The sequence below is a fragment of the Microcaecilia unicolor genome, chromosome 11, assembly GCF_901765095.1.
Source record: "Microcaecilia unicolor chromosome 11, aMicUni1.1, whole genome shotgun sequence".
NCBI lineage: Eukaryota > Metazoa > Chordata > Amphibia > Gymnophiona > Siphonopidae > Microcaecilia > Microcaecilia unicolor.
The window spans coordinates 120,978,330-120,990,770 of record NC_044041.1 but is presented as its reverse complement, the minus strand read 5'-3'; the positions used below and the strand labels follow the sequence as shown (position 1 = coordinate 120,990,770).

General features: G+C 45.0%; 1 protein-coding gene across 24 annotated transcripts in view; it reads right to left on the bottom strand.

Annotated features, from left to right (window-relative positions):
* The window catches only part of NRXN2 (neurexin 2), a 1,346,335-nt gene that overhangs the window by 837,823 nt on the left and 496,071 nt on the right, over positions 1 to 12,441 (bottom strand). For all 24 annotated transcript variants that reach the window (XM_030218496.1, XM_030218492.1, XM_030218493.1 and 21 more), the window contains one exon: positions 5,503 to 5,676. In XM_030218496.1, coding sequence (XP_030074356.1) covers positions 5,503 to 5,676 — 174 coding nt within the window. The remainder of the gene's footprint in view (positions 1 to 5,502; positions 5,677 to 12,441) is intronic.

The window sequence follows — 12,441 nt, the reverse complement described above, 5'->3', positions numbered from 1 at the left end:
GTCCCAAAAAATTAAGTTGCTTACCTGTAACTGATGTTCTCTGTGGACAGCAGAACAAATCAGTTCTCATTTATGGGTGATGTCATCTGATGATATCAATGATGGAACTGCCACTCTGAGTAAAGACTTTTAAGGTCTCCAAGCACGTGTGGTGTATTGTACATGTCCAGTGGTGAAGTGAGATCCTCTCACTCATATGTCATGGCAAGGAAAAAAGCATCTGAAGGTTTGATAATTTGTAGGGGTTATGGTAGGTTATGTATGACTGACTTGCCCTGTTGTCCATAGGGAACACCAGTTACAGGTAAGCAACAGAATTTTCTCTGTGGACAAGGTGCGGGGGGGACACTTAAGCTGCAGATGGTCTTGCGGTCCCTGTTTTCCAACTCTCCCAGACAACCTGCCAACCAACAATTATGTGAAGGAGTTATCATTAAAACCTGTTTTCTTTGAAATTTGAAATGGTTTTAAAGAAGTACCTGGCCAAGGTTTCATCCTTCCAAGAGTCAGCATCTAGGCAGCACTGAAGTATGCAGAAAGCTCCAAGTGGCTGTTTTACAAATGTCTTCAACAGAAGCTGATCTTGGATGTCACAGTGGCCATGGCTGTAATGTTATTGGACTTTATGGCTTTACAGAGATAAGCCTGTTTTATCACAGGAACAAGATATACATTATGAGATCCAGTGTGAAATATTGATTTGGCGATAGGTAATCCTGGTCTGTTGGATCTGGTTCATTTTAGCTTAAATATTGGCAGAAGCAGACGTTTGGTGAGAGAGATGCTCTGATACCTGAATTTCATCAAATCTGATGCTTTCATTGTCTTTTTCAAGACTCTGAGCTTAGTATTGATCATTCATTGATGGATATTATATTTTTGTGTTGAATTTGCAGACCCCTGACACTTGCCCTAGAGCCGAAACACGGTCCGTGTTGGGTCATATTCATTGAATAAAGATCTTCTGCCAACCATCATTCACTTTGCTGTTCTGTGCACGCAGCCTTGTAAGACTGCCATGGGAGGTCTCAATGGCCATTTTGTCTGTGAAATCGGCAGGTTAAGAGTGACTGGGGGATCACTCGTACCCTGAACAGCCACTAAACAACCAGGATATTTAAAGGTAGGCTGGAGGGGGGAGGGTAGTGGTGGGTGGGTTCAAGCATTGAGAGTGATCATGAGAGGGGTGGGTGGGGGCAATGACAGTGATCATGAAGGGGAGGGGTTCAGTTTCAGTTGAAACCGAGAATTCCAGTTTTGGTTGCCCTCTAATGCATACTTTAGAAAAAAGGCGGGAGAGGAGAGATATGATAGAGACATTTAAGTACCTCTGTGGCAAAATGACTTACAGGGATGTGACTTGTAATTTGTCGGCGACCCCAGGTCTGGGTCATGGGGTGAATCTGAAGGAATGCCACTACAGAGTGATCCACAGGGCCTATTTTACTTAGCCTAGACTATTTTGGATGGGAACATTAGAAGCACCTTCTTGTTCCAAATGTCTATGAGGTTATTAATAATTATATTCATGCTTTTTGGTTCTGTCCCACTATAAAACTTTTTTGGCAACAAATACAAGAGTTTTTAACCCGGATTCCACAGCTACTTGCTGACATTCATTTCCTCACAGCTGGTTCCTGCTATAGCCGCCGGCTCTTCTTTTTCTCGGCTGTTCACTGCTGACACTGCCGGCTTCCACCTCTTCACTGCAGCCCTTTGCTGAAATCGCCGGCTCTGCTTCCTTGCAGCTGTTTCCTGCCGAAACTGCCGACTTCCACTTCCTTGCAACTGATTCCCTGCTGCAGATTCAGAGCCTATGGATGGTCATCACTGTTCACCCCTGCAACCTAGGAAGAAATGCCTGCCTTTTTCGCTGCAGTGGCTCTTCAGCATCTACCTCTCCAGCGGTCGAGTTTGTGTGGCCTTTGACTTCCCTGCCCGGTGGGCCTTCCCTGTGATGCCCACCTTTGTCGCCGTTCGAAAACCATGGCGTATGTTGGGTCCATTGGTGAAGTGGAGCATCTGTTATTACCCTCTCGGCTTGCGATCCTGTCCACCAGCCTAACCAAGACTTTGCGAGTCAAGACCTGATTTTAGACTTTTTCCTTCCTTCCTCCTCTTTTTCCTTTCCTCTCCCTGCCTACTTATTAATTTGTTTTCAGATTGTATTTATGTTCCCTTCTTCCCTTTCTCTCTCTGTTCCTTCTACCCTTCCACTTCTCATTGTATTTGATTTAATTTTATTTTATTAGTTCATTGTAAGCCGCTTTGGGGCTGCAACACTGTGGCAAAAGGCGGGGTATAAATGACCTAAAATAAATAAATAAATAAATACACAAGTTCCACTTTTACCTCATTTCTGCTTGCTGGATTTTTGGGATTCTTCTGCATATTGGTGTACTGGAATTAAACTCTTTATCAGGAAAGCATATTTAATTAGGAAAAAGGGCATTTTAATCTCTTGGGTATCCTCTATGCTCCCTTCATATTAGACATAGAGGGCCCTTTTCGATCAATTAATGTTTTGGGAGGCCTGAGGGATTTGTGGCAAATTTTGTAGGAAAAAGAAGTTTTTATTGATTTGGGAGACCTATTTATAATCTCTATCTTTCCAGGCATGGACTTAGAGACTTCCTGCTGTCCTTGTCTTTTCCTTTTCAACTGATTAGATGTGGTCTGCTGGTCTTTCTGGCCTTAGATTTGGGAACAGGAGGGTTAGTTTTTTTTTATTATTGAATCTGTAATGGTGGGAGGTCATAAGAAACCAGACTTCCTCCACTGTTTATGTTCACTGAAATAGGATATTTGGATTTAGGAAATTGGGTCTTTCCTATATTGTTTTGGTGTCTGACGGTTTGGGATTGATGGTGGGTTGGGTTTCTTATTGTAAAACTGAACATTACCATGCATTATATCATGTCTTTTTGTGGTTTCCTTTGTCAAATGTTCAATAAACTGTCCTATATAATAATTCTCACCTCCAACATTCTATGCTTGGGACCGTGGATCCCTGGCTGCAAGTGGTCTGTGAGGCAGACACGCACAGACGTCACTGACGTCAACACAGCTGATTCCAAGGCAAGGGGAGGAGTAGGGTACTGCCTCGGAATCAGCTGTCACCCCCCCCCCCCCCCGCGCGCTATGGCCCCCTCGAAACCCAACCCCCTGCGAACCTGTCGATCCCCCTCCCCGGAACGCTGAAAACTGCCGCCACCACCGCCGCCGCCGCCGTTGTTGTGCTACCTTCCGTTCCCGTAGGTTCTTCAAGCATCTTCTTTGAAAGTTTAACTCCGTGCGCAGCCGCACGGAGTTAAACTTTCAAAGAAGATGATTGAAGAACCTACGGGAACGGAAGGTAGCACAACAACGGCGGCGGCAGTTTTCGGCGTTCCGGGGGGGGGGGGATCGACAGGTTCACGGGAGGGGGTGGGTTTCGAGGGGGCCATAGCGCGGGGGGGGGGGGGGGGGGAATTGCCTGCCTAAGGCCCGTTTCCTTGCCTACAGAAACGGGCCTTTTTTACTAGTTTAAACATAAATACCTCCATGACATAAATGCACAGGAGGCAAATAAAACTCTGAAATGAGAGGGTATAGGATGAAAGGGAAACGGGACTTGATATACTGCCTTTCTGTGGTATTTTTGCAACTACATTCAAAGTGGTTTACATATATACAGGTACTTATTTTGTACCTGGGGCAATGGAGGGTTAAGTGACTTACCCACAGTTACAAGGAGCTGCAGTGGGAATTGAACCCAGTTCCCCAGCATCAAAGTCTGCTGAACTAACCACTAGGCTACTCTTCCACTGTAAAATGGGTTAGACTCTGGAAGTACTTCTTTATGGAAAGAGTAATGGATGCATGGAACAGCCTGCTGTAGCCCCCTGGCATAACTTTCTAAATCAGCAGGAGAGAGGAGGGTTCTAGATGGCCAGATTTGGACCTGCTCTGACAGTGCCTAAATTAGGTGCCTAACACCTTTTAAAATCCCTGCTAAGCACTTAACATTTACAAGGGCTAAAGGTGGATCAAAGTTGGGAGAATGATGTGAGCACGTGGCTGCCCTAACCATAGCAGCCTTAGTTTAAAGTACTATAAAGTTCAAGTTGGGTGCCTAAGTTCAGCTGGAAATTAAGGTGCCTTAGATTGGCTGAATATGGGCACCTATACTGAGGAGCTCAGCATGCTTTTATTAGGATGCAGGCACCTAAACCCTCTGAAAACTGATCCCCCCCCCCCCCCCAATCAGTCGTTTCTAAAAAGCTCTGGAGCTTCTTTCCACATAGTGCCACTGGTGCTCACATCCCATTTGAGGGCTGTGGAGAACTTGCTTGTTTTTAGAGAAAGGAAAAAAAGAGGCATGTGAAGAGATTATATACTGCCTCTTATTTCTCACCTGCCCTCTCCCTCCCTTCCTCCATTTCTTTCTTTCTTTCTTGCTTTATTATTATGACAATTAATGCAAGTCCCCTCCCTTCATTTCTCTCCTAAGCTTCCCTCCACTCCTTCATCTCATCTTCCTCCTTTTCCCCACCTCACTTTCTCTCTTCACTGTCCTGCCATCCATCCATGTTCCCACTCTCTTTCCCTATTACCCCCTCTCCTCTTCACCCCTCATTCATACCCCTCCTCTCTTTCACACTTTCTCTTTTGACCTTCTCTCCATCTCCCTTATTCCTCTCTGCCCTCATCTCCTTGTCGCTTTCTCACTCCCTCTCTTTCTCTTCTTTTGTTCCTTCCTATGGCTAGCCAAGTTCATATCATCTCCATGTTGGTTTTGTTAAGCAAGGCACAACAAGGGTGACGAAAGAAAGGGGGGAATACCAGACGATGTACAAACTTGCACTTTTATCAAACATTCAGGACTCGACACGAGCCGTGTTTTGGCCCACAAGGGCCTTCCTCAGGAGCCTCTGAGATTGGATGTATGCACTCACCAGAGCTCAAGCGCTTCAGAAGAAAATCACAAGGACTCTCCTTTGTTATAAATATTGAACACATATGCATCATTCTAGTTTCATCAGCAAACATCCAATCTGAGAGACTCCTGAGGAAGGCCCTTGTGGGCTGAAACAAAGATCATGTCCTGAATGTTTAATAAAGGTGCAAATTTGTATATCATCTGGTGTTCCCCCCTTTTTTTCATGGTCCTTGTTGTGATTGACTTGTCTGTGTGGCTACAGGGGTTCTGGTTCTTCTGTTTTTTGGTTTTGTTAAGCAAATAGAGATGAAGGATCTGGGAGCTTTAATCCAGAATCAAAGCAGAAGAGTGCATTTTGGTGGTTTCAGAATATAGCGGTTGACAGTACACCAACACAAAGATGATATAAAGGAGAAAAAAATATGTAATCTCCCTACAGTACTTCGTGAACTGTTGTCTAGATTACCTCCTGCTGGGAGCGGCAGGGACTGCAGAAGCTATGAGCACTCCTACATTGCTCCTGAACCATTTTCTAGATCACCTCCTGCTGGAAGAGTTTGGGTTTAGTTAATGCTGCTTACCGTCGCATCCCCTCTCAACTTGTCCAACACGGTGCGTGGCATCTGCAATGAGGTCTGGCAACCGGCCATTGAGATCCACTGAGGCCAGGCATCCCTGAAAGCCGTCCCGTGAGGCCACCAATTTGGGCAGGGTGCTGAACATGTTCTTACTGAGTCCTCCGATGTACAGCTCCCCTAGAGGAAACAAAATGAACAGAAACACTTAGGGGATAATTCTATGACTATATTTAGGTACCTATGTGGTGTCCATTCTATAAAGGAAAGCAGGATCCTTCTTGCCTTCATAGAATACTAGAGTAACAAGTTAGATACACACCTTTAACTTAGATGTGAGCATTTATGTGAGCCACAGAGCTGGTATCAATGCACGTGCCTAAATGCCAGAGATACATGCCACTCAGAGTGTAGCACCCACCTCCTCCAAACAAGGGGGTGTACAGAGCAAGAACAAGAAGTTGGCATCAGAGGGAGCAGGGACCAGCAGAACCGACAGCCGCAAGCATGCTCCGCGCACCCCCTTGCTGCCTGCACCCCCACCACCCCGCCTTGGTACGATAGAGCGCCTACCTGTCAAATACATACTATGTAGGATATGCACGTATTTATAGAATAGTGCTTTGGTGGATTTCTGGCATTTACACACATATGTGCAGAGATATACCAGTATTCTAATCATTTACAAGTGTAATTGCAACATAAGTGTTAGTGCCCACTTTATAAAATAACCCTATAGGGTGTGTGCGGGTGTAGTAGACCCACAGCTGCTATTCCCTTTAAGCTGAGCAGCAGTCCTCCACCTACAGTCCTGCCAATGGGGGGCACTGAAAACACAATGTTGAAGCACTGCCCACTACTGGCAGCAATGTAATTGGAGGACTCCCGCTCAGCTTCGAGGGAACAGTGCCCACAGCACCCATACAGAGATTCAGAGGTCTCCCACCACACATACAGCCCCCTTGAGGACAGGCGCAGGACTTTTCCCTTCCTCTGATATTTTCTCATTAAGGGGTAGATAGTCAGCCAGTGGCAGTGAATGTTTTTTTTTTAGGTGCCAGCAGTTATTCTTGGATATTCAATGCTGTACTGTGTTTATGCTGCCGGCTCTCTTACGCTGTTAAGTGCCATGTTCCGCTCTTGACCATCTAAGTGACACTGCATAAAGACAGGACTGACTTTCATGCGTTCCAATTTGGCTGCTTAACTTAGGCAGTTAAGTGCTGACTCCACCCTTGGACTGCCACAAAATAGCCGGCTTTCATTTTAGCGGTCTGATTCAGTGCTGCTGAATATCAGAGGATAACTTCACACAAGCCATTTCTGGCCCATTAAATCATTTTGAATATCGACCGCTAAATGTTTATGGAGATTATTAGTCCTGTGGGAGGGTCTCTGCCCCCTCCTCTATTCTAACTCAGAAGGAGAAATTTGGAAGGCTGACTGTGTCTAACCTTCACTCTATGGGGAGCAGAATTCAAACAGCAGACAAAGCACAGTGAAGATGACAATGAAACACCATACAGTCAGTAAATATTGACATAAAAGCTTTAATTCAGGGCAAGGTGTGACTCGACACGGGTCTATGTTTCGGCCACCTGTGGCCTGCCTCAGGAGTCCGACGCCACTAATAATGCTGAACGCCAGGTTACTTTACTGTAAGGCACTAGTCAGATATTGATCATTGATGAGAGAATCCCACTTGCTGAGGCTAACTGCTGCTCAACAAACTGCAACAGAATGTTCCAAACTCAATCAGGTAGAAAGGCAGCCCAGAAGAGAGGAAGGCTGGGGGCGGACGGAAGAAGCTACTGAAGAAGGGTAAAGAAGGGAAGATGCAAAACCTTTCACCAAACTCAGGGCTCCTTTTACTAAGCAGCGGTAAATCCAACGCTGGCTTACAGCTCGCTATACAGGAAGTACCGCCGGGCTACCACGGTACTTCCCATCTCTAGCGTGCTGTCATTTCCGACGCTACAAAAATTTATTTATCTTTGTAGTGCCGGAGTGTACCTGGCAGTAATCGGCAGTGCCATGCGCTCCTGGTTACTGCCAGGATAAAGCAGGAGCCCTTGCCACCACCTCAATGGGTAGCTGTAAGGGCTCCCTCTCAAATGGCCGCACGGCAAGTACTTTACTTGCCTCCCGGCCATTTCTTGTAGGAAAGCGAGACTTCCCTTTTACCAGCTGCAGTAAAAGGGGGCCTCAGTGAGCATGTAAAACACATGCCGATGCCAGCACCGGCCCCCTTTTGCCGCAGCTTGGTAAAAGGGGCCCTCAGTGAGCTCAATTTTCAAAATGTTTAGAATAGCACCACATGCACAAATGCCTTCTGTTTCCAAAAATGCTGGCATTAGACATATACTCCCTAATTCTATAAATTTGCATGCCCAATTTAACAGTAAGGGCTAGATTATATATATGGCGGTCCGCCCTGGGCGCACGCTGCAAGGGGGTGCAGGGAGCAGCTGCGAGGCTGTCGGCTCCGCCGGTTCCCTGCTCCCTCTGACGTTACTTCCTGTTCCAGGGCAGGGAACCGGTGGAGTCGACAGCCACGTGGCTGCTCCCTGTACCCTCAGGAGGTGATGCGCTGGGAGAGTGGAGGTGATGCGCCGGGGGGGGGGGGGGGGGGGGGGGGGTGATGAGCCGGGGAGGGGGTTGAGGAGCAGCGATCCACCCTGGGTGGCAGCTGACATAGGAACTACGCTGTCTCTCTCATACATATTCATTGTGGATATCCTGAAAACCTGACCGGCTGGGGTGCCACCAGGACTAGGTTTGGGAACCACTGCCCTAAGGGTTATGCAAGTAAAAGTATGCACTGTGCCAAGAAAATGTGTACTTTTACATGAGCCACCTGCAGGTGTGTTCAAGAGTGGAGAGCGAGTGTACTTTACATATGAACATTTGTACCTGCTCCCGAGTAGACTAACCTGCTTATTTTCGAAAGGAGAAAAATGCCCATGTTCGGGAGATGGGCGTCCGTTTCCCGTGGGCTGCCAAATCGGTATAATTGAAAGCCAATTTTGGTCGTCTTCAACTGCACTCCATCGCGGGAACGAATAAAGTTGATGGGGGCGTGTCGGAGGCGTGGTGAAGGTGGGACTGGGGCGTGGTTATCAGCCAAACAGAGATGGGCACGCTCGGCCGATAATGGAAAAAAGAAAGGCGTTTTTAGCGAGAATTTGGGACAATTTTTTTGGACCCTTTTTTCTCACGAACAGGTCCCAAGAAAGTGCCCTAAATGACTAGATGACCACTGGAGGGAATCGAGGATGACCTCCCCTGACTCCCCCAGTGATCACTAACTCCCTCCCACCAAAAAAAACCCACTTGCAAAAACCTTATTTCCCAGCCTCTATGCCACCCTCAAATTCCGTACCCACCTCCATGACAGCAGAATGTGTTCGATCCTCTCACAGCCTTTCCCTGGGTCAGATGTGGCTCTCGGGTGCACTGCAGGGTCACATCAGCATTGCATTGTGGTGGGTGTAGGGTATTGGGCTCCGTGATTTCACTAGCTTGTGTTACAGTCTCACGATGCTGGTAGTTGGTAGGCTCTTCTCCCATGGTGATTTTCCCCTGCTTACTGGGTCAGAGTGTGCCCTGTTTTGTTTCCAGTAGTCCACGAGGTAGTGGCCATTTTTGTAAGTCCGTTTTAGATCCCTTTCGTGTGTTAGCCACGTTACAGAACTTAGTTCTTACCTAGAATGTTGCTGAAAGAGGGTATTGTACACCATTCTGCCAGCTTTGAGCTACTGCTAATCTTAGTACCAGGGAGACTCGTTGCCAGTGGGGCACAACCTCTGATCTGCAGTTAACTGTGAGTAAACGCGGTTATTGAAATAAAGGACATTTTCAGCGAGATTAGTCTTACGGTGTGAACTGTTGTACCAAGGTTATACAGCAGCAACAAGTCCTGTCCCTGGAGCACATTTAGTGGGTAATGCAGTGTACTTCAGGCAGGCGGACCCAGGCCCATCCCCCCTACCTGTAACACTTGTGGTGGTAAATGGGAGCCCTCTAACCCCCCCCCCCCAAAACCCACTGTACCCACATGTAGGTGCTCCACTTCACCATTAAGTGCTATGGTAATGGTGTTGAGTTGTGGGGAGTGGGTTTTGGGGGTCTCAGCACCCAAGGTAAAGGAGCTATGCACCTGGGAGGTAATTTAATGTTTTTTCCTATTTTTTAAAAGTGCCCCCTAGGGTGCCCGGTTGGTGTCCTGGCATATGAGGGGGACCAGTGCACTACGAATCCTGGCCCCTCCCACGACCCAAAGCCTTGGATTTGGTCGTTTTTGAGCTGGGACGCTTCGGTTTTGATTATCACTGAAAAACGAAAACGCCCAGCTCAAACAAACGCCCACATCTCAAAAACACCCACATGCAATGCATTTCCCTGGCACAAACCATATTTGCGAAACTAAAGATAAACGTCCATCTTTTTCGAAAATACAATTCGCCCCACCCCTTCACGGACCCGTTCTCGGAGATGGACGTTCTTACACATGGGCGTTTGCGTTCGATTATGCCCCTCTAAATGTCCACTGCTTCAGTCTCGGTGCAATTTCTGTCATTTTGCCACTAATATTTTGTAGGTTGGAAATAGACCAAATAGACATGGCCTTCACATATAGACAACATGTTATAGAATTAGCCTCCACACATCCAACTGTATATGTAGAATAGAAGGCGTGTGTTTGGGGTGTTCTAGAGCAGTGTTTCCCAAGTCCGGTCCTGGAGTACCCCTTGCCAGTCAGGTTTTCAGGATATCCACAATGAATATGCATGAAATTGATTTGCATACACTGCCTCTGTTATATGCAAATCTCTTTCATACATATTCATTGTGGATATCCTGAAAACCTGACTGGTAAGAGGTACTCCAGGATCGGACTTGGAAAACACTGTTCTAGAGGCAGAGACCAATAAAGGTAGAAGTGATGGAACCACTATTCTGTAGGAATTAACCGGGCAGAAGCAGTTCCTTCCGGTTAAATCTTGCCGACCGGCTCCCAATAAGATATTCAGTAGCATTTAACCAGATACTGCCTCTAAATATCATGTGTGACTGCCGCTGCACTATGGGCATAATTCTATAAAGTTGGAACTAACATTTACACAGTCATTATGATCGTGACTGAATAGATATGGATGGGCTGGAGTGTAAATTTTAAAGGGCTTCGACGTTAACTTCAGAACTTTTAGTACAAGAACAGTGCTGGGCAGACTTCTACGGTCTGTGCCCTGAGGATGGCAATGACAAATCAAACTCGTGTATACATATAAAGTATCACATACCATGTAAAATGAGTTAATCTTGTTGGGCAGACTGGATGGACTGTTCAGGTCTTTATCTGCCGTCGTTTACTATGTTACTATGAGTTAGAAAATAAGGTGACTAATTTAAAGAAAGGTGCATATCTTACATATAATATGCGTATCTTTGGCATTTAGACACATGAACGTACAACAGCCCTATGGCTACCATATGTGTGCTCCCGACTAACCAAATACACAAATATACATGGGGTCTGGAAAAAGCGGGACCCAATATTTTTCCAAATAAACCAAAAACAAATGTACTATTATGAAAAAATGATTTCTATTATGGATAGGTGATGCTGTAAAAACTGGATTATCCGTTTTCAAAATCAACATCATTCAGGAAGTGACCATTAAGATCTGGTTTAGCGAAATGGTGTTTATCAAAGAAGATAAAGTTGCGATGAAATTTTGTGACATAATAAGGTGTACCTCAAGGTTCTCCTCTGTCCCCATCCTGTTCAATATCATGATGATCCCTCTAGGTAATCTACTAGAAATAAATAGTCTTTCATTTATTTTATTTATTTATTTATTTAACACATTTATACCCCACATTTTCCCACTAGTTGCAGGCTCAATGTGGCTTACACAATATCATGGGTAGGCTACAGTACAGTAAAATATCATTAGACAATGTCATAGCAAAATATTAATCGTGAACATATCATATAAACCAACAAAGACAATAGAAGATAATAAAAGAACATTAAGGTCCATAAATTTTGCTGTAACAAAGAAGAAGTAGACTAAGTTACGTCTGGAAGGTAAGCCTTCTTGAACAAGATGGTCTTCAATAATTTCCTGAAGTTTAGATGGTCCTGAGTTGATTTTAAGAATTTAGGCAGTGCATTCCAAAGCTGTGTTCCAATGAAGGAAAAGCTTGATGCGTATGTAGATTTGTACTTGAGGCCATTGTCATCTGGATAATGTAAGATTAATGTAAGATTAAATAGGACCGGGGAAATTTGTAACTATTTCTGGTTGGTAGATCTATTAGATTTAGCATGTATCCAGGAACTTCACCGTAAATGATCCTATGAATCAAGGTACAAGTTTTAAAGGCAATACGTTCCTTGATGGGAAGCCAGTGTAATTTTTCTTGGAAGGGTTTGGCAGATTCAAATTTTGATTTACCAAAGATCAGTCTTGCTGCTGTATTCAGTGCTGTCTGAAGTTTCTTGATTAATTGTTCCTTACAACCTACATAGATACCGTTGCAGTAATCTAAATACTATTAATTGTACTAAGTTGCGGAAAGCATCTCGAGGAAAGAGAAGTTTTATACGTTTAAGTTTCCACATTGAATAGAACATTTTCTTTGTGGTACAATTTACTTGGGTTTCGAGGGACACGTTCCGACCAATTGTGACGCCACGTAGTTTTAGGCTATCTGAAATAGGGAGGGAGTAGTTAGGGATATTTAAAGTTGTAAACAAAGAAGTGAAGAATAAATATGGGTATAATTAAGGCTACATAGGATTAGCCAATGTTGTCACCATTTATATCCCATTCTCTAAAGAATTATATGAAATAATGAACGCGATCAAATTAGGCATCAAATTAATGGAATCTTGGGCATCTAATTTTAAATTAAAACTGAATACTCTAATAGTAA